Raw genomic sequence first — 25,417 nt, forward strand, 5'->3', positions numbered from 1 at the left:
TCGTGCCTTACAGTGGAGTGGTCGGGAGGCGGTGCTGAGATGAGTCGGCCGCCGCCGTTACCGAGCTGAGTGCGCCGAAAACTGCGTGAGTGTTTCCCCGCCTCGTGGGTCGTTCGGGGTTGTAACGAGGGTCGTCGTGGCGCCCCCTTCTCCCGCCGGTTCCCCCACGGCACCTGTAGCTGCCCCCGCCTCTTTCGTGCCATCCCTACGCGCTTCTCCCCGTCCCGCGCGGCAAGTTGCCGCCCACGGCTCGGGAACTGGATGGTTTTGGCGGGAGGGCTTTGTGTACTGGGGGGCTTCCACGCTGGAGGTGTAAAAGGAGGAAGGGCGCGTTGAGTATTTGGCCTTCTTCACAATATCCATTGTTATCAAGCTCCAGGTGTTACTTCGTCTCTTCTTTCCTATCTTCTTCCGCACTTGCTCGAAGTACACTAGCCTTCTCCAACCTGGTGCTCTCCAGTTGTGTTGTCTACAATTCCCAGCATCCCCAGCCAGCCTGAATGGGGATGCTGGAAGGACACCAGAATGGAGAAAGCTGAGCATGTCCTTGAATGTTCTCTTGGTTCTATATGTTCTTCTTTCTTTCTCTACTCTGTTCCTACCCTTGTCAACAGCCTGTTGCACCAATGAGTATAGGGCACTTATCCAATTACGTGTTTTCTTAGGATTTCAGGTGATAAGGGCGACATCTTCCCCACTGCCAAGCTGCTCTTCCATCCATTGCTCGGAAAGCTTTCTGGAATAAATAGTACCTGCTTAGAGTAAGTGATCTTTTACTGTACAGTTGAGGTAAAGGACTATTTTAACTACTTTTTTGAACATCAGAAACGTTCTTTTTTTTAAACTCTTAAGCCTTATAAGTGTATAAGATTTAAAGGGTTAAAGTGAATACCCTCATGTTTAGTAGGAGTCAATATATTTCAGTATATATTCTAGCCTTTCCAAATGTGGTACTCTTCAGACATATTGGGCAGCAGCTCCTAGCATTCTAGATCACTGGCCATGCTAGAAGGTCTGATAAGAGTTTAAGTTCAAAATAGCTGGAGTGTGACAGATTAGGGAAAGGCTGGTTGGACAACCTGATACCTTCTAGATGTTTGGACTGCAGCTTCTTTAAGCATCAGCCTTTCAAACTTACGCAGGTTGGGAATTAGTTTAGAATATCTGGTGGACAGCAGGTTGCATACCCCTGTTGTAAATAATACAGAATGAAAGCAGAGAATACAATATCTCTTAAGTGCCAAGGCTGTTCTTTTATTCTGTATGAGCTAGTGTGAAATGATGGGGTCTGCTCCTGTAGATGGTGCGGGTGGACATCTGAGGAGCAATACATGGCCTGATGGATTGTGACATTTCCCTGAAAGGCTTAATAGCCATTGTTTCTGAATCTGTCACTATTGTTAATATGTCTTGTGTAGGCATTTTCCTGCTTACAAAGGTGGTCATCACACCAAAGTTGCTTTGCATAGAACTCTTAAGAAGGACAGAGGCAGCATTAGGGAGTTTTCAGTTTGTACATCTCTCCTCTTCCTGGGAAAGGTAGTTGGCCAGGGAGAGCAGCCTACTGAATTGTGGACCCGGTACTGTGCCTACACTGTACTTAAAATATAAAACAATAAAACTGCTGCTGCAATGGACATATTAATATGGAAGATTTCTAAGCATTCATAGAATCATAGAATACTGAAGTTGGAAGGGACCACGAAGGACATTGGGTCGAACCTCCTGCTATTGGAGGACACCAAGTTACACCATCCCACTCATATGTTTTAATACAGGGAAAAAATGTGTAACCCTCTAGCTGTTGTTGGACTGTAACTCTGATCAGCCCCAAGCAGCAAAGCCAGTCATGAGGGATGATGGAAGTTGTAATTTGGCAACATTTAGAGGACCACATATTGTCAATCTTTGCTCTGATTTAATAAAGTTTTTTATTGAAATAAAAAAACTTTCAAATATTATCCATGTGTTGCAATAGCCACTGAAAAAAGAACTCTGTGAAAGCCCATTATGTGAAGCTGCTTTATGTGAATGTGGCTTTAACCATGCTAGTAAAATCAGCAGCCCCTTCCTCCAATGGATTATAACATTGCGTCATTTTAGGAATTTATTTACACAGATGTCTTCCAGCATGGAAGGGCACCTGTACAATTCAGTGATGCTTTTTGCTGGCTACTGTGCAGCAAAGATTTCTTGACTAACTTAATTCTAATTTGCAAAGATGGACTACCTTTGCAAGCACTAAAATGCATACTCAAGACATATTTAGAGAACCAGAAACAATGGCAATTAAGCCCTTCTGTCTTTAATCACATGTGCTATTACTATGGATCCCCTTATTCAGGGAAATGTCACAATGCATCAGGCTTTGGCAAATCTGTTTACCAGGATAATCTTTGGAATAGGCTTTCAGTGTGCTGACAAATGAGGTGTTAGTGAAGCTTCTGACTGAATGTTCATAAATTATCTCAGAGTTTCTGTTAGACATGTGCTCGGTGTTTTACAAGTTCTGCCATCAAGGAGTTCGTTGCCCCTTTTGCCACACAACTATACATAGCATGATAATCTTAGATTGAAAGATACATTGGTGGGAACAACTGTAAGTCAGGCAGTCTGTTTTAATTGGAAGATAGCAGATGTCTCTTATCAATTACTGATTAGGGACATACTTTTAATAACTTTAGATTTTATAGACAAGGTAGAACAAATGAAATTTTAAAGCAAAATATTTTGGTTTCTTTAACTGCTCTGATGTGAATCAAATTGTCGTCTTGATATAAAATAACACTGGGGGAGGGGGTTTTAGGTTTAGGGAAGTTTTAGCAAACTCTAGTAAATGACTATCCAAATTGTTGGAGGATGATGATGTGGATGATGATTACATTTATATCCCATTATTTTTCCTCTTGTGAGGAAGCCAGTGTGGCTTACATAGCTCCATTTTATCTGCATAGGAACAACCATGTCAGGTAGGTTGGGCTGAGATCTGTGATTGGCACAAAGTCATCCAGTGAGCTTCATGGCTGAATTGGATCTAGAACACAGGTTCCCAGTCCATCACTCTAGCCCCTCTACCAGCTCCTACCATGGATGAGATTGTTTGTCATGAAGGTTGTTGGAGGAAACAAATAATCATTTTAAGGTTCTTGACTAAAGGAGCTTACTTGCCAAAATACTGTTTTTATCATGAGTTCCAATTAAAGTAAAAGATGAAATAAATTTTCTGTGAACTTTATACTATAATGTAGGATATATATATATATACTGAATTGAATTTTTGTATGAATAACATCTATCAATACAGTATAGTACAGAACACAGATTTATTCATTGACCTAAAACGAGTTCCAAATTCACAGTTGTGTCCATCTGCTGCAGCAAGATCCGTCCTCCAAATGACATCCTCTTGTTAACCCTGACCTGCCTGGCTGGGGATTATATGATCTGTAGTCCAATGGAGCTGGAAATGGCCAGGTTGGGAAAGTTTCTCAGATGCATAATATGTTAGCCTGTGCTGCAGGAATAGATACACATGCTTCAGGTGGGATGGGGAAGTCAGAGTTCAGAACAGGGAAGCAAAATGCAGAAAGTGATCTGTTTTGTACAGCACAAGAGCCCATAAGTAAAATATGTTACGCAACCTTCAGTGAAGCCCTTTGTGGGTTGTTAAGAAAAAGTGGAAGTGGTGGGTGTGCTGCAGGTAGCCCACCCACTCCTCCCTTCCACATGGGCATGACAGTCCCTGGCTTATTTTCCTCATGGTCTGTGGTGAGCTATGTTTATAAATTCTGCTAAGCAACCCAGCATTAACCCATAGATGTGACAGTTATGCTAACAGTGACTGTTCACAAAACACTTGTGGTTAATAGAGATGCCCCCACATTTTGTAAGTCAATTAATACATGCTGAGTAACTTAGAACCAAACTTTTTTCTCCAACCAGGACCAGAGGATGTTTGCTCTTAATGATTTGTTTTAGTAATTAACTTAGACTAAAATTAGCTTACCACAAATAGGGAGAAAGAATGTTGGTGTTAGAGTACATACATACCTGATGCATTATTAATCTAGACTACTGCTCTGTACCATACAGAATCATTCTTCCACAGTTGATTCTTTCAAAAAGGCCATGAAGGCAATGTTTTTCCTATGTTGTCCTCATTTGTTAACATTTGGTAATGGTCTTTCTGGAGTTTCCTTTATTTTCAGTAGCTCAGCTGAAAAACAGCAGTCCCCTCTCTCTTTCTCTCTCTCTGCTTGATACTTAACAAATTAATGTGCATGATGGACAATGTTGGATAACATTTTGTGTGTGTGTGTGGATGTAAAATGGTTGAGAGCTTGCCATTTTAACAAAAGGAAGATACAAAATCTGAAAAATAGCGAATTGATATAGTGATCTTCTGGAACTTGATGAAACGTTTCCAGTTACACTTGAGGGAGCTCCTTAAGAACAGTGCATTTCTATTGGCTGCCTTCTGCTGTCTTACTATACATGAAAACTTAAGCATCTGCATCTTGGAAGCTTTGGAAAACAACACTGGCTCTTCTGATAACATTAAAGCAGTGTATCAAAAATAGGGAGCTATGGTAGTTACTTGGAGAAAAAAATGCAGTCAATAAGACTGTATTTTTTTTTAACAAGCATGGGTAAGATCAAGGAATGAAGAGAGACATTCTGTTTTAATTAGTGTTTATCAATAGTCTTATATTCATAACTGACAATGTCAGCAGACTGTTTGGCTTCTACTTTTGTTAAATGTCCAGAAAGCATCTGCTATTGGCTGGTATAAAAATGAAGTAAATAGATAAATAAATTTAGAAGCAGGAGTAGGAAAATTGTATGCCAAACATCTGATAGACCAACAATTCCCATTATCCTCCACCTCTGGCTATGCTCACTAGAGCTGATAGGAACTTAAGGTCAAAACATTTGAAAGGCCACATGTTGCTCACTCTTTTTTTGAAGAAAGTATCATAGCACAATAAACCAGGTAGGGAACGTGTGGTTGTCCAGTTGTTGTTGGACTGCAGTTCCCACCACCCTGAACTAGCCTAGCCAGTGGTGAGGTATGATGGCATTCACACACCACAGCACTTTCAGGACTGTATTGCCCACTCCTGCAGTAAATGATCCAAGCAAGCACCAGTAAGCCAGTTGGAGTATTATGTATGAGGAGTTCCATGCAGAACACTTCCACTGGCAGAAAGTAAGGAAGGTTCTCCATCTTGCAGTTCCCACCCTCTATAATGTCTCCCCTTATCTCTTTCCTAAGCAAAATAGCTCCAGTTGTTATAACTGCTTCTCATAACCCCTGATCATTTTTGTTGCCCTTTTCTGTAGTTTTTCTAACTCAGTGTCTTTTTCAGGCATGGCGACCAGAACTGTGCACAATATTTTAAGTGCAATGGGACCAAAGATTTGCACAGGGGAGTACAATCTTTCAGTTAGATTCTATCCCACTCCCACTTATCCCTAATGTGAAGTTTGCCTTTTTCACAGCAGTGGTGCATGGGTCCAACATTAATTGAGCTGTCCACTACAAGCCCAAGATCCCATTCTTGCTCATTCACTGCCAGCTCAGATCCCATCAGTCTATACTTGAAGATGGGATTATTTGCCCCAATATGCATTAATTTATACTTGCTTTCATTGGACTAGATTTGCCATTTTGATGCTCATTCTCCCAGCTCAGAGAGATCCCTTTGGAGCTCCTCATAATCCGTTTCAGTTTTAACCACCTTAAATAGTTTGAAGTGGCCAACTTTGCTGCTTCACTACTTTCTCTTAACTCCAGATCATTTATGAATAGGTTGAAAAATATTGGTCCTAATACAGAACCCTGTGGGACTCCACTGATTGCATTCCTTTGCAGGGTCTTGGTACTGTAGATGGAGTGGAGAATCCATCCCTAACCCCTCCCCTTCTGTCAGCTGAGCAACCCCTCTGCTGGTGGAAAAGAAGCTGGATCTAACCCAATATGTTTAGTTTGGTTTTCTGGATTAAAATAATAAGCAGTGTGCATAGGGGTCCATAATCGTACCATCCAAATTTAAGGATTCTATAGTTAAATGATGAAACAAGCTTCTTTCATAGTATTTTGAAAGGTTCATTTATTATGAAAATGCATATATTTCAAATGTATTGAAATAGTTGCCTTGAATTAAAATCATAACTCAACATAAAGTTGGGTCATGCCTAGAAGTACATTTTATGGGCCTCAGAATTATGAGTTGAAAGCTGAGTTTCTGTAATTTCTTCTGTAAAATCACAGTCTTGGAAAGTGTTGTACACTAAAAATGTTTATTAACTTCATAACTTACATATCAAAGCAGTGTCCCAAGATTTCAGCAGGCTTTCATGTAGGTGTTTGGGTTAGGTAAGAAAAGTTCCCATACCAGAGACACCTGTTTGCTGTAATGGACTGATGACTGAAGTGAGTTTGAAATTACAAGTTTAGCAAGATGAGAACCATTAAGCAAGTAATGGCAAGTCATGAAGTAGATCTTGGTTTTTAGAGGCCAATATTTAAAATAGTAGTAGAGTTCTGTACCTGGAATAAAAGCATGAGAGAAGAGAGAGACAGCGCCTAATTATGTTCTGAAAATAAATGAGCTGTCAGAAAAGAAAAGTACGTAATACTGGGTGAAACTGTAAGCAATAAACCTACAGAGTGAAGAGAATTTGGAAGCAAGTATTTGCACATTAAATCAGTTGTTTCATGAGATACACGTGTTCAGCAAAGCAACTGGAGACTGCTTTAGTTTTAGTGTGCTGTTTGCCTTCAATAGGCTTTAGCTGGACCGTCTCATAAAATTGTGTAATATATAAAATTGGAGATTTGAGGCAGACTGAAAACTCACTGTAGAGAGGCTTGAGGAAATAATACATGTTCGTTTAAACCCCTTGCCCCTCTGCAGCCCAATGACAGTGTCTCTCCGACATGAAACTCATGCAGCTTTCATTTGTACAGATGAGAATGTGACTTGTTGAGCTGTCTTTTTCCCCTCTCATACCTCTTACAGACCAATGCAGGTTTAGATAGAAAAGACCTACAACTCCCTTTTAGAGAGTACTCTATAAGCCCTTTTAGCTTTGACACTTGTTTTAAAAAGGATGATCCAAGCAGAGAACTTGTGCAGAACTATCAGTTGTGGCTGTCCTCATAGTTGAAATCTTTCATGTTCAGTGTGCAAAATTGCTATTGAACTAATCACAGTGCAGAAATTATAAGTATGAACTTCCAAATATGAACTTTCTAGCAGCAATTTCATGTGAAATTCCTCTACAAAATACAATTTATTTAGAATATAACACTAAGGGTAGTACAACAGATAAGGCTGTTTGGAGCCTTTTTGCAGTTGTACCAAAATAATAGTCTTTGGTGAATAAACTGTTAAAATGCAATTGATGAAACACATTTGGTTCAAAAAGGTTGACTTTACTAGGGCAGAAGGAGGTTTAGGCATCCAGCCCTTCTGAAGAGACCTAAGGAAAGAACTTGAAAAGGTTTATTGAAATTCAGGCTGACTTAAAAATCACTACTTGGTTGAACAGCTACAGTGCCCCTTCTCTTTCCAGTGTCTGTTTAGTCTCCTTCCCATTTTTCAGAACAGTAGCTAAAAGATAAGTCACAGTGAATTTTAGTATGAGAAAGTATCAGTGTACAATGGTTTGGACATGGTAGGTCTTTCATGAATACTTGGCATGAGTTAGGCACAATTTTGCCCCAGGTCTGTTCAGAAATCTGAAGGAAAATAATTCCTGTAGACCTTCTTTCAACCCTTTAGGTTAGGGGAAAACCTTTCAAAAATTGGAAAAATACCCCAAATTTGGCTGTTGCAAGGCAGGTGCATGGCTAGGGAAAGGGTATATGGCTGTCTGCAGAATGCTGGACACCAGATCTGGACCCTTACCCTGAAGGACTGTAGCCTCGCTTTATCCTTGCACCAGTCCAGCATTGCCAGGATCAGGGCAAAGTTAAAGCATTCTTGCCCTGCCAGACTGCATCAGGATGTGTGGGACGGATGTCTGTAGATGTGCAGCCTCTGGTGACCCACCCTTGCTCTGGAGAATCAAATACTTGAAATACATTAAAACTATATTGTATAATATGTGCATTGAGCCTGTCAACAGCTGTTCTGTTCTCTATAGAATTTGCATTTTGGAATGTCTTGTCTTGTCTTGAAGGATAGCTGTATGGCAGTATGTAGCTGTACTGTAAGATTCCTGCATTAATAAGATGATTGCCTTGTTAAGCAATAATCTTGGTGAGAACTACTCCTGAAAGAAGGCACTTGCCCACAGGGTTGCCTCAGAAAGTTTGGTTGGGATCTTTTGCTGGCTTTTTATGTGTGCTGCCGGAGGGAGAATGCAACTTGGTTTTGCATTCACAGAGACACACTCAGGAAGGTTTATTCAGCAGAAAATATACGTATATGCTGCTGTTAGGTAGTCAGCAGAGCAGCTTTTAACCCAATGTTGTCAGGCAGCAGATATTTTGTTAACTCTCAATCTTACTCTATTTCTGAAGAGACAAAGAGCTTTCTGCCTAACAGACAGAGAAGCTAACAGACAAAGGGAGGAAGGGAGAAGGAGTCCATTACCTGTTCTGCAGGGTCGACTCTGTGCAGCAAGTCTCTTGTGTGGGCAGGAAGGGTGCAAGGGCCTATGCTCAGAGCTGGCCTCTGCTTGTGTTGTGTTCAGAACTTGCCCCTTTCCCAAGTCCCTGATCTTTATCTGTACATGTGTCTATGGAAAAATTGAGTTTCTCAGATTTATGCTAATTGTTGGGTGGGTATTTGATTGCCCTTGACCCTATCTATAGGAGTGTGTTGAGTGACTGTGACCATGTCTCTTTTCTATGGACATTTGACTGTACTTGCTATTTATTATTTATTTATTTGGGGTTCTTATATGCTGCCCCATTCGCATAAGCCTCAGGGCGGCTTCCAGCAAATAAATAACAACACAAATATATAAAAACTAGAAACATCCAGGCAATAAGTTAAAACAATAAATTAACAATTAATTAAAATAATGTTTAAATAAAAAAGTCTTGGTCTGGCACCAAAAAACAAATAACGACGGCGCCAGGCGGACCTCTCTGGGGAGCGCATTCCATAAGTGGGGCACCACTGCAGAGAAGGCCCTCTTCCAGGTACTCACCCTCCTAATATCTTTTATGGAGGGTTCCCGGAGCAGGGCCTCTGCCGCTGATCTCAAGGGGTGGGAGGGCAAGTATGGACGCAGGCGCTCCTTTAGGTAGCCAGGTCCCAAGCTGTTAAGGGCTTTATAGGTGATAACCAGCACCTTGAATTGGGCCCGGACTTCAATCGGGAGCCAGTGAAGCTGACAGAGGACTGGGGTTATATGAGAACAATGCCCAGTCCCCGTCAGCAACCTGGCAGCTCTATTTTGTACCAACTGAAGTATCCGGACCATCTTCAAGGGCAGCCCCATGTAGAGCGTGTTACAGAAGTCTAATCGCGAAGTAACCAATGCATGCATCACTGTTGCAAGGCAGTCATCCTCCAGGTAGGGATGCAGCTGATGGATTAGCCGAACCTGATGGAAAGCACTCCTCGCCGCCGCTGACACTTGAGCTTCCAAAGTCAGCTCCGGGTCGAGGAGCACTCCCAAGCTGCAGACCCTGTCCTTCAGAGGGAGTGCTACCCCATTCAGGACAAGGTCCAGGTCCCCCCTCCTGAAGCCTGAACTGCCTAGCAACAGGACCTCCGTCTTGTCTGGATTGAGCTTCAGTTTGTTGGCCCTCATCCAGCCCATTACCTCGGCCAGGCACCGGTTCAGCACAGCCACTGCCTCACCTGGATTGGTTGAAAAAGAGAGGTAGAGCTGGGTATCATCAGCGTACTGATGATTCCGCAGCCCACACCTTCTAATGACCTCTCCCAGCGGTTTCATGTAGATGTTAAATAGCAAGGGAGACAAAATGGATCCCTGTGGAACTCCATGGCATAGCTGCCATGGTGCAGAGCCATAGTCCCCTAGCACCACCTTCTGGAATCGGCCATTGAGATAGGAGTGGAACCACTGCAAAACAGAGCCTCCAACTCCCAATCTCGCTAGCCTATCCAGATACTATCCAGAAGGTCGATGGTATCGAAAGCCGCTGAGAGGTCCAGGAGGACCAACAGGGATGCACTCCCCCTGTCTCTCTCCCTGAACATACAGGGCGACCAAGGCAGATTCGGTACCATACGCGGGGCTGAAGCCAGACTGAAATGGGTCCAGATAATCAGTTTCATGCAAGAGTGCTTGGAGTTGTCCCACCACCACCCGCTCTAACACCTTGCCAAGAACGGGATGTTGGCCACCAGTCTGGATCCAGGGATGCCTTCTTTAGGACTGGCCAAACTACTGCCTCATTTAGAGGGGCAGGTACCCAGCCATCCCTCAGAAAGGCATTGATAACCTCCAGGATCCAGGTCCCTATCCTGTGCTTGGCTTTATTAAGTAGCCAAGATGGGCAAGGGTCCAGTAAGCAGGTGGTGGGATGTACTTATCCAAGCACCTTGTCCACAGGCCGCAATAACGAACTCATCCATCAATTTTGGACCATATGGCAACATTGGCACCTCCCCTAAAGGCTCTGAGTCACTAGTGGAGTCCAGCTCATGACAAATCTGAGCGATTTTCTCCTTAAAATGCTTGGCAAAGTCATCACAGCAGGCTATCGAGGGCGGTACAGGGTCTTTCTTGGGGCCCGGATGAACCAGCCCTTGTACCACCTGAAAGAGCTCTGCTGGACGGCATTGTGAGGAGGCAAAGGAAGCAGAGAATTTCTTTTTCGCTGCCCTCACCGCCACAGCATAGCCTCAATAATGAGCTCTCAAGTGTGTTCGGTCAGATTCATCCCGTGATTTCCGCCACCTGTGCTCTAGACGTCTCCCAACCCGCTTCATCACCCGTAATTCAGGTGTATACCAGGGGGATGAACGGGCTCTGCCAGGCGGGAGAGGATGCTTAGGAGCGATCGTGTCAATAGCCCTGGTCATTTCCCCATTCCACAGTTCGACCAGAGCATCAACAGGAGCACCAGCCTTATCAACCGGAAATTCCTCCAGAGCCTTCAGGGATCCATCTGGCTCTGGAGGCGGACCAACGCAATCAAGTCCGCACCCTTACAGAGGGAAAGGCCACTCTTGAGCTCGAACCTCACGAGGAAGTGATCTGACCATGACAGGGGAGTCAGACATAGATTCCTCACCCTCAGATCCCCCTCTTCCTGCCCCGTTGAGAAAACCAGGTCCAGAGTGTCCACATTCATGGGTCAGGCCGATGACATGTTGAGACAGCCCCATGGCCATCATGGAGGCCATGAAGTCCTGACCTGCCTGGTCAGAACCGTCTCGGCATGGAGATTGAAGTCCCCCTAACTGCTGCTGTTGGAGTAATTTCCAGATGTCGCAGGATAATGGGTTGTCTGCCTTGCAGAGTTGTTTTACCTAATCTTTCTAAGGGGGAAACCTGACCTTTCTAGCCCAGAATGCTATGTCCTTCCTGAATTTAAACCTATCCTAACATGGCCTGAAAGCCCATTCTGGCCTGCGAGTTTGTTGTTACGACACTAACATTGATACACACACACACACACACACACACACACACACACACACGTGCTACGGCCTAGTGTGTGTGCAACTGCAGTAGAGTGGAAGAACCTTTCATTGATTTGCATCTTGCAGTTGCAGCATGTCATCTTTTTCCCCTGTGCAGCTTATGTTGACCATGAGTCTTGTCATGATAAGTGAGAATGTGAAGCTGGCCCGTGAATATGCCTTGCTGGGAAATTATGATTCTGCAATGGTCTATTACCAAGGAGTACTTGATCAAATGAATAAATACCTCTCTTCAGTCAAAGATACATATCTCCAGCAGAAATGGCAACAGGTAAGTTGTATTACCTTTTAATAAATGTATAATAGATTGTAATATATATATTCCAATAGACTGTGAATTAAATGTTTTCTTGGTCATCATTTTTCTTTTAACAAATCAATTGCATATATAGTAAATGTGAATATTAGTAAAATTTCTAGTGAGCATCCTTTAAAATTATTGAATGGAACTGAATGTAGATATAATAAAGTTCCTATTCATTGTTGGAGTGAAAGCTATCAATTTTCAATTACCAATTTTAGTAACACCAAAACAGTCATTCAAAAAACACATGTGCCCTAGCTTGCAGCCCCATCTTAATTTGAATTGGTTGCAACCATTGAACTAAAGCTTTGGATGATTAATCTAAAGCCTACTACTCTGTTAATCTATCTTAGTTCACTTTTAAATATTTTTAAAATGTTTAAGCCCTTGTTGGACTGTGCTCCTTCACATCATAAATGTGGATTTTCATTTTTAATGCTTTTCTTTGCTTTGCTTTGCTTTGTTTTTTGTTTTGTATATAGGAATGCATAACCATATGAATAATGTGAAGTTTATCTCATGTGCATATATCCTTGGGAATTTGCAGCAGAAATTATCAACAGAATTTCTACTATCTTGTTAGGGCTTGCATTTCCTCAGTATTCAGACTCATATTTGAAGGGCACATTCTGCAGCACCCTTGCTGAAGTTGAGCATGTTCTAGTCAGTGTATGGATGAGAGATAGGAACCCCATATATGTAAGAAGAAGAATATTTCACTATTAGGATAATCCTGCACTGCCTCAAGTCAGTACTGGAAGTCTGTAGTAAACACCAAAGTGAGCTCTTCTGACATATGATCACTCCTGCCATGAACTTAAGATTTTTAGATATCAATTCTGGAATGACTACATTAAAGGAGATCTAGCACATGACTGATCTTTAAGAGGCAACTACAGGAAAACGCAAACTGTGGCACTCCACGTGTGTTTGGATTGTAGGTCCCACCATCCCTGATCATCCTGGCTGGGGCTACTAGGAGCTGAAGTCCAACAATATCTGGAGAACCACAGGTTGCTTACCTCTGGTGTGACAACAAAGAAGTAATATTATGCCTTATGACATGTATATAAGTGTATAATGGTACCCTTATTCTTCTTTGGAAAAGGAAGCATAGCGGCCTCCAGCTTCCTACAGTGTGATTTGAAAACAACCATGAGCACAGATAACAGAGCACCAGAAAGTTTCTTCAAGTATCTGTAGTCAGCTGAACTGATTTACATCTCAAGTTACAACTTTTCACAAGTTAACAGTGTGCTTGTTTGTATTTTATATTTTCAATCAGGTTAGGCAGGAGATAAGTGTAGAAGCTAAGCATGTGAAGGATATCATGAAAACACTAGAAAGCTTTAAATTAGACAACACTCCTTTGAAAGCTGCACAGCAAGAATTACCAGCTCATGATGGCGAAGTCTGGTCGCTGCCAGTACCTGCTGAACGTAGGTAAGAGACATTACTGTAAAATAAATCGGGGAAGCCCAAACATCATATTAAAAGGAAACAACAATTTCATTCTGCTGTGAACACAGCATTTTGGTTTGAGTTCCTAAACCAGAAGTAAACATTCTGTACCATTTCTCATGAATTCAAGTTGGCATGCCTCATGAGAGCCTCTACTTAGGATGTGCCTTCAACTTTAAGTGGCAGGTTCCCTCTGTTGGATACAAATTCATATGCAAGTTCAGCATTATGGAACCCTAGGACGTTTGGGCAGACACCTAGAATCTTTGGGGTGCCTTATAATGCAAACTATTCAGAAACCTGTGGGTCAAGAGCAAAAGATTGTGGATGTGGTCATATTTGAGAAGTTTCTGTGTTTCACATTTATGTTTATCTTAGCAAATTTACAGTTCCTTTTATGTTTTCTAACTAACCAGATCTTCACCAGGGCTCAGGAAACGTCAGTCTGCTCAGGGTAGTGATTGCAGGGGCCAAAACAACCGAGCAAGTGCAGCACCTAGAGCCCCTAACCGTCCCTCCTCCAGAAACACTAATGACAAAGGCAAAGTATTCCGTGGCCGGGAAAAGAAGGATCCACAAAATAAAGGAAAAGAGGAGAAAGTAAGTTTCATGAATGTGAACTCAGTATTGTCAAGTTCTTAGACATCCCTCTCACCACTTGGGAGTCTCAGTTTTGGGCCCTGCACTAATCAATATTCCCAGCATCCATGAAGTGCAAGTCTTGTAGGAAGATTCACTGAGAGAAGCACAACTATTCATATACATGTGTACTCAGAAATGAGTCCTATACCCATGTAGCTGCTGCAGGATTGCAGAAATGTGATAGCTTTCAGGGCCAGAGTATGAAGAAGGATGGCATTGTGTATCCCCCCCACCACCACGACAGCCCATCAAATGGAGCACCATTTTCTTACAGGAAAGAAAGTAGATAAGATATTTAGGAGCTGGAGTTAGTTATTCCATACTGGTGGGGATCGTTCATTTAGCTGGAGGCTGTAAGATGGTTCTTCCCCCCTTCAGAATATGTTGACTGAAGTCCATTCCTTTTTCACATAGACATCATTGGAATTTGGAACTAAACCTGATCCTATCTTGTGTGTTCCTACTCTAGAGTCCATTTCTTGGTCGCACTGGAAAGAGCCTAGAAGGCTCTTTATGTTTATGTCTTTTATGTTGGCTATGTAGATCATATTGGACAGAGTTTATTGTGGAAAAGATGTTGAAATATGGCATTATTCATACTGTTATGTCAGTACCCAAGGTGTGATCCACATTAAGTTTGAGACTTAGTTCTCTGGAATCATTTGTTTGAGGCTGGTCTTCAGTTAAGGGATTTTTCAATAACATGTGCTTGAATGTGTAACAACATTACACATTACAGTGTATTGTCATAATGCTGGTTTTTGTACTGTCAGTTCTTAGGAGCCCAATCTGACAAAGTAGCCTGGCACATAAGTATAGTTTGGTCTGAGTTCAAGCTTTCTTAGTTGCAGGTGGCTTGGCAGAATCTTCAGTTTGCCTCTAATTATTGCAAACCTGTTGGCAAATGTGCTGCTTTCACGTGATGGTCTGGCCTTTTGATTACCTTGAAGACAATTCAGGATGCTTATTTTGCAAAACAGCACCATCGATTTTAGTAGTTCTGTACAATGCCATGTTCTTTGTTTGTTGAATTACTCATTTTTGAAGTTTGGATCATCCTTATTATTATTACACTTCTATACAGTATGTTACATAAACTATGTCCACCAAATGTGCAGAACTTCCACTCTTGCCAAAATTAGACATGTATTAACCTGAGTTTATTGAAATGAAATGTGGGCAAGGATAAAATAACATGAATGGTTGATATGCTCATTTTGTTTGTCATGCAGAATAAGTCTTCACCTGACATTTCAGAACCTGAGCCAAAGAAGTTTGATAGTACAGGGTACGATAAAGACTTAGTAGAAGCTTTGGAAAGAGACATTATTTCCCAAAATCCCAATATCCGATGGTAAGTCTGCACCATTTTTTTTTATTTTCTTTTTTAACTTGGGAGATTAGTTTGAGAGACTTTTAAGAGGAAGCTCTGAGTGAATTAAATCTTACAACAGATCCCATGCTTTACATAAAGGAACATTTTTTCAGTAAACATGGTATGATTGTAAGGCAGCAACTCATGGAAGCATCTGATGTAGGCAGTTTCGCTCAATGCAATACTTTGTCTGCTGGGACCTAGCAAACTCTGCAGAATTCATCTGAGTCAGGTGCAAGGTATTTATGGGAGGGGAAGAGGGCAGCATGGGAAATGCTGGCTTGCTGTTGGACAGAACAGATTTTACATCTATGCATCCCTAGTGATCTAATGTGGAAGTGGAGAGGGGGCTTCCCTTGGGAGCCAGAAAACAGTGGAACATTTGCAGAGAGGGTGCTGACACAGGGGATGAAAGAGGGAGATATGTGCTGGAAGGAGACTGCAGCAGTAAGGGAAAAACAACCCACAGGAAGCTGCAAGGTACCCAGCCATTTCTCATTGTCAGGTCACCTGTCAAGTGATAAAACAACACATTGTTCACTTACCCTGAGAATGAGTTAGTATGATGTGTGATCTTGTCCAATGAAAGTGACTCTTGGACAGAGTAGTGATTGGATGTTTCTGACAAATCATAATTTGTTAGTTTTTGTTTTCTTTCTGATCAGGGATGATATAGCTGACTTGGTGGATGCTAAAAAGTTACTCAAAGAAGCAGTAGTTTTACCCATGTGGATGCCAGAATTCTTTAAGGGGATTCGAAGGCCCTGGAAGGTAAAGTCACCTATGTTGCTCTGGAAGTATCAGGGTGACTGTCATATGTCTTCACTGGATACAATCTTTAGGATAGGCAGATGAGTTCATATTAACCTAGAACTAGACTGGGATTAGTCATCTGTGCCCTGTTTGCTTGTGCGTGAAAAAAGCTGTTTGTTTGAAGCTGTGTTCTCTTCAGCTGCAGCCACCGCCCACTTCCCTACTATTGGCCTGGTGCCACCACCCCACCCACCTAAGCTACCATTGTGGCCACATTGTCTCCTCTTCACTTTTCCTTTCACCCAGTACCTGGCTGCTGCCATCTTCCACGCTTTCAGCTCCAAGCTTTCTCTTTGGCAGACACTACTAAATGGCCTGTTTCCCATGACGGATCTTCCTAGCAAGGCTTCATGGATAAGGTGTGCTGCTGAGACACAGGGTGCCTCCAAGGCCGCTTCACCCAGAATACCTTGCTATGAGGAAAGACCCTTCACAGTGAGGTTGCTCTTGCCAAGCAGAGCCTCACTGACCCCTTTTCTGTCACAGAATTTGCCACAGCAGGGAAGCAGCCATTGGGGATTCCTGGGGCAGTGCCTCAGATGCAGCTCTGAGATATTCTGAAAGTTGGATATGAATGTCCAGCAGTCTGGAGGGTGGGCAGGCAGTTCTTCAGCAGGTGGTTACCTCACTCCAAGAATCCCTCAGAGCTAAGCATTGGCCCACCACCCCCATGTTGGCCTCAAACTGGCAGCAGAGGGTAGGCACTGGCTAAAAGAACCCAGAGAGCTGCCACTATAACCACCAGTGCTGGTACCTTGAGGGGTTTGTTTGCAGTCCCCAGAATCTGACGACCAAGGCAGTTGCCCTGTGCACATTCCAACAGAAGCTGCCTTGGAGGTACTGAATGTGCACTGTTCTTGCCTTAAGAATTGGAACAAGATCTTTAGGGAAAAAAATAATATGTTCTAGATGTTTTAAACAGGTGTCTTTCTCAGTGCTTCTTACTGGATCTTGCTTTTTTAAATAGGGCGTACTGATGGTTGGTCCTCCTGGCACTGGAAAAACACTCCTTGCAAAAGCTGTAGCTACTGAATGCAAGACAACCTTTTTCAACATATCCTCTTCAACGCTTACTTCAAAATACAGAGGAGAATCTGAAAAACTTGTTCGTCTATTATTTGAAATGGTGATTTAGTGCTGCTTTTAGATTTTCTAAAAAGATGAATTCCCAGTACTGAGACTCAGGGCAGCTAGCTGGTAACATTTAGAACATAAATAGAAGTATGCAAAAGTTATAAATATAATTAAATCAGCATTATATTAAAATTATATCAAATACTAAAGCATGCTGAAACAATATAAACTAGAACAGTCGAACACAATCTCAGGTCCAGACTACTCCTGAAGGCCTGGTGGAGCAGGGAGGTCTTTGGCACCCTCCCTGTTGTGTTTTTGGAGACAACCAATCTAGCCTCCCTGGGAAGGGAGTTCCAGAGCGCAGCCACCAAGAAAACCTTTTTCTGTGTTCTAAGCATGCTTGTGGTACAGAGGTATTTCCCAAAAGATAAGAGCTGGCTTGTAAGTTAATGATGCTTTTTAAAAGCGTGGTTAAAGCTGCTGTTTTTATTGATAGAAAATCAAGGGCTTCATGGTCCTAATTGAGTGCCACTCTTTCTTCCCCAAAAGCTCCCCTATTGTTATGGTGCTGTTTACTGTGAAAGCATCTTTGGGGTTAAATAGTGGCCCCAGCAGAGGATTTGGAGAAGAAAATGGGCACAAACCCCAGTTCAGATTAGGAACATTTTATGGGTTTGGTTCTTTGTGGATATGTCTATCAGTGCTGCTACAGGATACTACAAGAACCAGCATACTTTAAAAAAGTGTGATTAATGTTATGGGCCACTATTAGCTTTTCCTGTTGATGGGTATAACCTAGCAGTTAACCTGTAAATTACCTCTCCTGAGGACAATGACTGAAGGAAATAGCCTTGCATTTCTAATTGCTGGTTTAAAAGCACATCTTGGTGTTTGCAGAGTCAGTTCTAATGTGCCAAAAATGTTCTAACACCCATGTGAGAGGTTTTCCACCATGACTCAACTTGGCTGCTTGAAGGTTAATTGGGTAAAATCTGCAATGACTAAAAGTGCCTCAGTAATGTCATTCCCCTGCACCTGTCCGCCAGCAGGTAGCAAGATTCTCACATGGCCCCAGAACTGAACTGTTGCAACTTGTTCAGTGTATGCAGGCCTGTATATGAAAGCCTGCCCTGGTGTGATTGTAATCATTTTGTGAGTAAGCCTGTATACGAAGACTTGACTGTGTTAAAGCAGGGTGCACAGTACTCCTGGTGACATAGCCATTGTAAAAAAGTACTGATCTTTTTTTTTTCTTTTTTCTACTTTATGCTGTTTTGCTACACTGCTGTGTCCCTTTATCAACATGCCAAGATGAAGTTACATTGCAAAATCTGGCCTCATGTATTCAACCCCACTCCTACTAAAACCTAATTGGAGTTTTTCCTAATTGGTGCCCTCCGGGATGTGTTGGATTGCAGCTTCCATATCTCCAAAAGGAAGAAGTTGCTTAGCCTTTTAATTTAATAAATGCATAGTAATATCTGCACAGGTTTAGCAAAGTCAGTCCTTTGGATATGCCAAAGTCACTCTTAGTACATACAAGTAGACATTTGGCTTCAAATAGAATGAAGTGAAATCTTCCATATGCAAGAACTCCCTAACTTTTGAGTTTATCTATAGCTGCTATAATTTTTTGTAATTGTTCCTCCCCAAAATTTTATATAAAATTATGTTGATTAGGGAAGCTGCTTTAGGGCACTTCATAAAACAAGGCAGGCAAAGACAAACTTTGCATTTTAGGTTGGTTTGTATGGTTTATTTCAATGTATTAAATTGTATAAAGTGCTCAGAAAATCTCAAGCAGCATACTTAGGACCTGCTTATACCTTCTTTCCCTCCCCTCCAGACACAAACAGCTGCAGGAGAACCGCATTCAGGCTGGAACTGTCATGTAGGGTGAAGAGATTAACCTTTTCTGACTGAAAAGGAACACTGGGGGGACAGTAAGAGTCTTGTGGAATGCTTTTCAGTGAGGAAATGGCAGTGATGGAATGGTGTGATCCCAGTGGCACCCATCCCTGATAGCTTTCTTCTTTTTTTAAAAGAGCATTGGCAAGTTCTAAGTATGTTATCTTTTTTTTTTTTTTTAAGCCATTTGGCCCATAATGGTTTCTTTATCCCGTCTGCACCAAACATAGCACTGAACTTTAAATCTCCTGTCAAGTGTCATACCTAAACAATTGTATTTAATGGCTCATTTGAATTAACTGTAAGCGCCAAAATTATGTGCTGTTGATGACAACTGCTGAACAGGGGCAGTAAATGTGGTCCATCCGAGAACTAGTTGCTGTGGGGCAGAAATCGCATTTTCCTTAATTTTTACCACCCTGCTAAGAAATGCATTAAATAAGCCCCACAGCAACTAGTTCCCGTCTGCACCAAACATAGCACTGAACTTTAAATCTCCTGTCAAGTGTCATACCTAAACAATTGTATTTAATGGCTCATTTGAATTAACTGTAAGCGCCAAAATTATGTGCTGTTGATGACAACTGCTGAACAGGGGCAGTAAATGTGGTCCATCCGAGAACTAGTTGCTGTGGGGCAGAAATCGCATTTTCCTTAATTTTTACCACCCTGCTAAGAAATGCATTAAATAAAGTAGTTCATAGCTACTCAAATGAATAAATTGCATACATTTGAAATGTGTTCTTCAGAATAGCGCAATTTACTTCCAACAAATCAAACATGGGCTGAAACTGATGTTCTTTCACTCTTCCATATTTCTAGGCTCGTTTCTATGCACCAACAACAATTTTTATAGATGAGATAGATTCCATCTGTAGCCGCCGAGGAACATCTGAGGAGCATGAAGCCAGCCGAAGGGTGAAGGCAGAATTACTTGTTCAGATGGATGGTAAATGAGCTCAGTTGGAAGTGTATAAAGTGAAAAGTAGGGCATTTGATGTGACATTAAAGCAGCCATTTTGCATTAACAGTGCAGCTTTGATCACTACAGGAATAGTCACGTGGGCACTAGAGGTTGTCTAGCGGGCCACAGCATAGTCTGGATTCCCAGTTCTGAGGTCAACAAAGACAGTGCTCCAGCCTCAAAGCTGGAATTGGCATTCCAGTCCTTCTCCCTCTGCCCTGTCACAGCTAGTATGGAAAGAACAGCAAGAGCTGTTCTTCAGTCAGGAAAGCAATCTCAGAAAGTGGGCAGAGGGGGCTTTTCAGGCAGGGGGAAGTAACTGGAATGACCAGGATGTGAGGCACCCTGAAGCTGCTGCAGCTTCCTTCCCTCTTCAGAACAGCATTGGCAGACAGGTGAGAGCTGTAGTCTAGTGAAAATGCAGAGTGAGAGAACTGGATAGCTTCCACTGCCCCTCTCACTCTGCACTGGATGAGCAGGATCTTCTAGGTTCAGAAGCTTCCATTAATTTCAGTCAGATTGCAGCCTGAAACATCTGTTCCATGTGCCTGTGCTCATTGAATTTGTACCGTGCTGTCATTCCAGCTCAGTGATAATGTAGCCTTTTAAAGTTAGCTTAGATTGAGAGGTGCTGTTACCCAGAGTTGCCAACTTGGGTCCCATTTATGCATATATAGTCTATTTAGATGTTTTAACCTGCATGCATTTACTTTTCATCAAATCAGAATTTGGATTGATGAAACAAAATGGAACTCATTGAGGGAACACTGTGTAAGCAAAGATGAAGAATCAGGAATTGAAGTCTTGGACTTGTCTTTCTTTGTTCTTCTACTTCCCAATGTTACTAAAATTAGAACTTTACTGTGTGTGTATATGTATTCATGTTATGTGACCAAGTTTTTTTTTAAAGCACCATGTTTGTAGCTCTTAGTTACTGGAGCCCCTGCTCTCTCTGAATCAGTCTGTATCAGCTCAGTTTCACATATATTCTACCATTAATCAGTTCCATCCAATTTCTTCAAGTCTCTGCATTTAAAACTGCACAAACTTTCTCATTTATTTTCATACACTTTCCCCCAACATATGCATGTTATATTTATCTTTCCCTAATCACATTTGTTTGTGCCAATTCTGACCTGAGAACACCATTGCAACATTCACGGAAGTGTGTAATCCAAAGAATAACAGAATGCAGTTCTATTCAACAAATCAGCCCTTAAGAGAGAATTATGGCTGGTTTGCTTAAAATGGGGAACCAAACAAAATGGTCAAGTATCTCCAGGTTTCATATCCCCTGTTTAAAGGAAGTGTATAGAGTCTCAAGCCTTAGGCCAGTCTAGCCTTTTGTGGTTTCACACCTGTTTTCCTTAACCACTGACCCAGGTGATGGCATTCCAGGTTTCATGCACTTACTTGGGATTGGAGTTGGGCACAGATAATTTCAGAAGGTTATCTGCCTTATTTGTGGGCAATAAACCTTGGGAGGCAACTTAATGGAATATTCTCCAGGGCAAGAAGAAATTCTCAACAGTTTCTCTGAGGCAAGGCTTATAGCACAGCTTCTTTATTAGTAAGGCTTTTTTATTGCAAGAACATCAGCCGCATTGGCCAACTGCCCCCCCCCCCCCCCGTATTGCAGCCACCACAATAGGGACTGGGCCAGTCTTTCTTACTTCGCAGACCGTTCAGTGGAAGTGGTGGTTGTCGGATTTTGAACGGAGGAGCGAGGGGGCCCCAGAGCTGTTGAAGCTGCTTCATCTGTGCCTGGTGAAGTTTCTCAGGCAGTGGGAGAGGGGGTTTTCAGGAGGGGAGGGGGAGCAGGTGTGAGACCTTGTCCTTGGCTCGGTGAGGAAGCATTGGGAGAAAAGAACTGTTCAGTCAGAAGGGTGTCTTGTTCGAGCATCTTGCTCTTCAGCCGCAAGAGCCACCTGGAGGTTGCAGCCAGAAGCTTTTACTGAGAAGTTTCCGGTTAGGATTCAGCTCTTTACCTGAGCAGAGACTTCTATTTCCAGATTTGGTAGAAGGCTATTTAGAACCCAAACAATTCTGTTAACTGTGGAGTTTCAGTAAAAGAAATGCATTTTCAAAGGGTTGTTTCTGAGCTGTGGAATCAGATGGGAGGAGGGAAGGAACCAGCTTACAACAACAATGCAGGTGTGGGTGTGGAGGACAGTGTTGTGTCTAGCTCCAGGGAGGAGGAGAAATTAGTGCTCTGTCAAGATCTCTTCCAATTCCTAAAAGTTTTCTTCCCTTGTTTCCATCTGCTGTCTGCCTCATTCTTAGGCTGTTTAGGCTGTGGTCTTGAGCTTACCTACTAGCCTCCCAGTTGCGTGCATGCATTTTGCCTATGGGCGAAATCCACTCATGTGCTTTCCTCTGGGCTTTAACTGGAGTGTGGTAAGCTGAGGAGGCTACAGGCTGTTTCAGAGATGATTGTACAGTGGAAAAACAGGACACTTGCATTCACTTCTCAGCAGCCTTCGAGGTATAGTTAGCCCAAGCGACTCAAACACAATCCATGGCAATTTCTGTTCAAAAGCATTTCTTTTATCAAGTCAAATGAGAATGTTAAGAAGTGGGAGAAATGTTTAGCAGAATGCTTGTTCAAGTGCCTAGATGCAAGCAGTAAGAACTTTAAGCTACAATGTGGTATTTTTTAGTATTTTTCCCCACCAATCAGTGGAATGCATGTTTCCCTCCCAATTTCTCTTAAGGGATTTTGGCCATTGGGCTAAAAGAGGTTCCACAGCCATGGCCTGTAGAATCATCTGTGACATTGTATTTCCTTTTTGAATTCTGAAAGTATATCAGGAAATTACAGACAAAATCAATGCAGCCAAGACACATGTTGAGGCATTTTATCTAGCAGAATGCTTCCATCGACAGGTGTGATACCGGAATATCTAGAGGATGGCTTGATGTTTTGTTTGCAGGGGTTCTTCATGGTCTCTGTGCCTCAAGCATACAGGCTCCCTTTTACAAAGGTGCCAGAGTGGGGGAGGGGATTCCCACCAGGACACTTTTAACTATTGAATCCTCCTGGTAACAGGCTCCACATAGGCACAGAGTCCATGTGTGTGAATGCACAGATGAGCACTTGAAGAGCAGCAGGTACAGGTAAGCAGCCTGCCTTTTTTGCCTAGTGACTGCAGGATGCAGTGGTGGAAGCTGCCTAAACCAAGCTAGGCATCAACAAGATCTCATGTTTTACACATGCCATGTAAATAGTCAAATATATTCCCAAGAACACCTGGTGCCTGAATTACAGTGATCTTGGAGTTGCAGGCCATCTGCTGAATTTGCAGGCCAGTTGACTTCTCACAAATGTTCCCTTTGCAGAGCTGTCTTAATACTTCAGTGCCATCTTTTTAAGCATAATTAGATACAGCAGCCAGGGGAGCAATCCAAGTAGTCAAAAGACACTTTATTACATGTTTGTGCACCCATGAATGTGGATGGCTAATTTCATATAATTTTAATGGCTTGGGGTAACTTCCAGAATCATGGACTTGAATATGTCACCTTCTGTTCTTTTAATTCGTTTTTACCTTCTGATTAGGTGTTGGAGGGGCTTCTGAAAATGATGATCCTTCCAAGATGGTTATGGTATTGGCTGCTACTAATTTTCCCTGGGATATTGATGAGGCCTTACGACGTCGGCTGGAGAAGAGAATTTATATTCCTTTACCATCGGGTAAGCTTCATTCTAGAAAACCCAATCCATTTGTGTGACTGGGATTTTGAATACTGAGTCTCTACTGATAACTATGGGAGGACTGTGAGTGAGGAGGGGTGGTTGTAGGGCAGGAACTCTCCCAAGTGGGATTGCAGCAAAATGCACTCCCACTTGCTAGAATGGTCAAGATGTTCTCTATGTAAAGTTTTACCTGCAAAGGAAGGTTGGCACATACATTGATCCTAGGATAGCAAAGAGAAAACCCAAGTGCATGTTTAGGAGCCTGTTTTTAAAGGCCCAGTATTTTAATTAGGATCAGTAATTATATTATTCAGTAAGTTTTAATTTTGTTAAGTCTTCATATTATATGTTCTGTGCATTTGTTATATTTGGAATATTTTTGCTTTTTAGCCAAAGGCAGGGAGGAACTTCTGAGAATTAACCTCCGAGAATTGGAACTTGCTGATGATGTTGATCTTGCCATTATAGCACAAAATATGGAAGGTTATTCTGGGGCTGACATCACTAATGTGTGCAGGTATGGTAAAGCTACAGCACTTTTAATATCATGTTTATATTAAAGCATACAAATTTGGAATTTTCATTTAGTTAGGGCTACTTTTACATCCAGACTGTTTATGTAGAAGCACTCAAGTTGCTATGCCACCAGTGTTTGATTACTGGCTTTAGAGTAGCGCTCCTGTCACACTATTCCTTTTAGTTTAATTTAATGGTAAAACAACTTCCCAAGCAAGTAGCCTTCATTATTGTTCCTACTCACTCTCTTGTACATCTAAGGAGAGCAGGCAGATTGGCCTGCTCTTCTTTTACCCCGGTTGGTAACCTGAAGAAGCAGGGAAATAGAGCAGGCTCCTTAGTTGCCTGGCTGGAAAGCCACCAACCACAAAAGATTAGATTAGAGCGAGGGGAGAATGAGAAAGTACATTTCTGTTAACTGGAAGTATTTGTTTGGCTTGGTTTCTAAATGTTTTACATTACTTATCTGGCATGAACTCGGTCTGTTTTTCTCTGCGCATGAGGTCTTCAAATATGTTTCCAATTAGTACTGAAAGTAAAAACAGTGTTTTCCCTAATTCTTGTAAGGCCTCTAGTGTTCATCCAGTGCAGCTGTGAAACACTAATTTAGTGCCACTTGTTTGGTATTGTGTATTTCCATTAACACCATGTTTGTTTATCAACAGAGATGCTTCACTGATGGCTATGAGAAGGCGAATTGAAGGCTTGACACCAGAAGAAATCAGAAATCTTTCTAGAGATGAAATGCACATGCCAACAACAATGGAAGATTTTGAAATGGCTTTAAAGAAAGTTTCAAAGTCAGTCTCTGCTGCGGACATTGAGAAATATGAGAAATGGATATTTGAATTTGGATCATGCTAAGCCTTCCTAGCTTGAGAAATCTGCCTTAAGTCTTCAAACAATGCCAGAAGTAATAAAAAGTAGTGCTGCAGGGCACGGAGTACTATTTTTTTAACTTTTGTAATTACACATAACAGCAATACACTTAATAATAAAGCTAGTTTTTTAAACTGCA

At 42.1% G+C, this 25,417-nt stretch overlaps 1 protein-coding gene across 3 annotated transcripts; it reads left to right on the forward strand.

Moving 5' to 3' along the window:
- On the forward strand, positions 1–25,417 carry KATNA1 (katanin catalytic subunit A1). Of its 3 annotated transcripts, none has more exons than XM_044422928.1 (12): positions 1–85; positions 666–789; positions 11,740–11,913; positions 13,232–13,389; positions 13,824–14,007; positions 15,282–15,403; positions 16,090–16,195; positions 17,205–17,363; positions 20,045–20,171; positions 23,746–23,880; positions 24,274–24,400; positions 25,065–25,417. In XM_044422928.1, the coding sequence occupies exons 3-12, from the start codon at positions 11,743–11,745 to the stop codon at positions 25,261–25,263; spliced, it is 1,488 nt and encodes a 495-aa protein (XP_044278863.1). In that variant the 5' UTR covers positions 1–85; positions 666–789; positions 11,740–11,742; the 3' UTR covers positions 25,264–25,417. The 3 variants fall into 3 exon arrangements, with proteins under 3 accessions (XP_044278863.1, XP_044278858.1, XP_044278870.1); XM_044422923.1 differs by having other exon boundaries at positions 666–761; XM_044422935.1 differs by lacking the exon at positions 666–789.

The sequence above is a fragment of the Varanus komodoensis genome, unplaced genomic scaffold, assembly GCF_004798865.1.
Source record: "Varanus komodoensis strain SLA01 unplaced genomic scaffold, ASM479886v1 scaffold1, whole genome shotgun sequence".
In the NCBI taxonomy this organism is placed as follows: domain Eukaryota; kingdom Metazoa; phylum Chordata; class Lepidosauria; order Squamata; family Varanidae; genus Varanus; species Varanus komodoensis.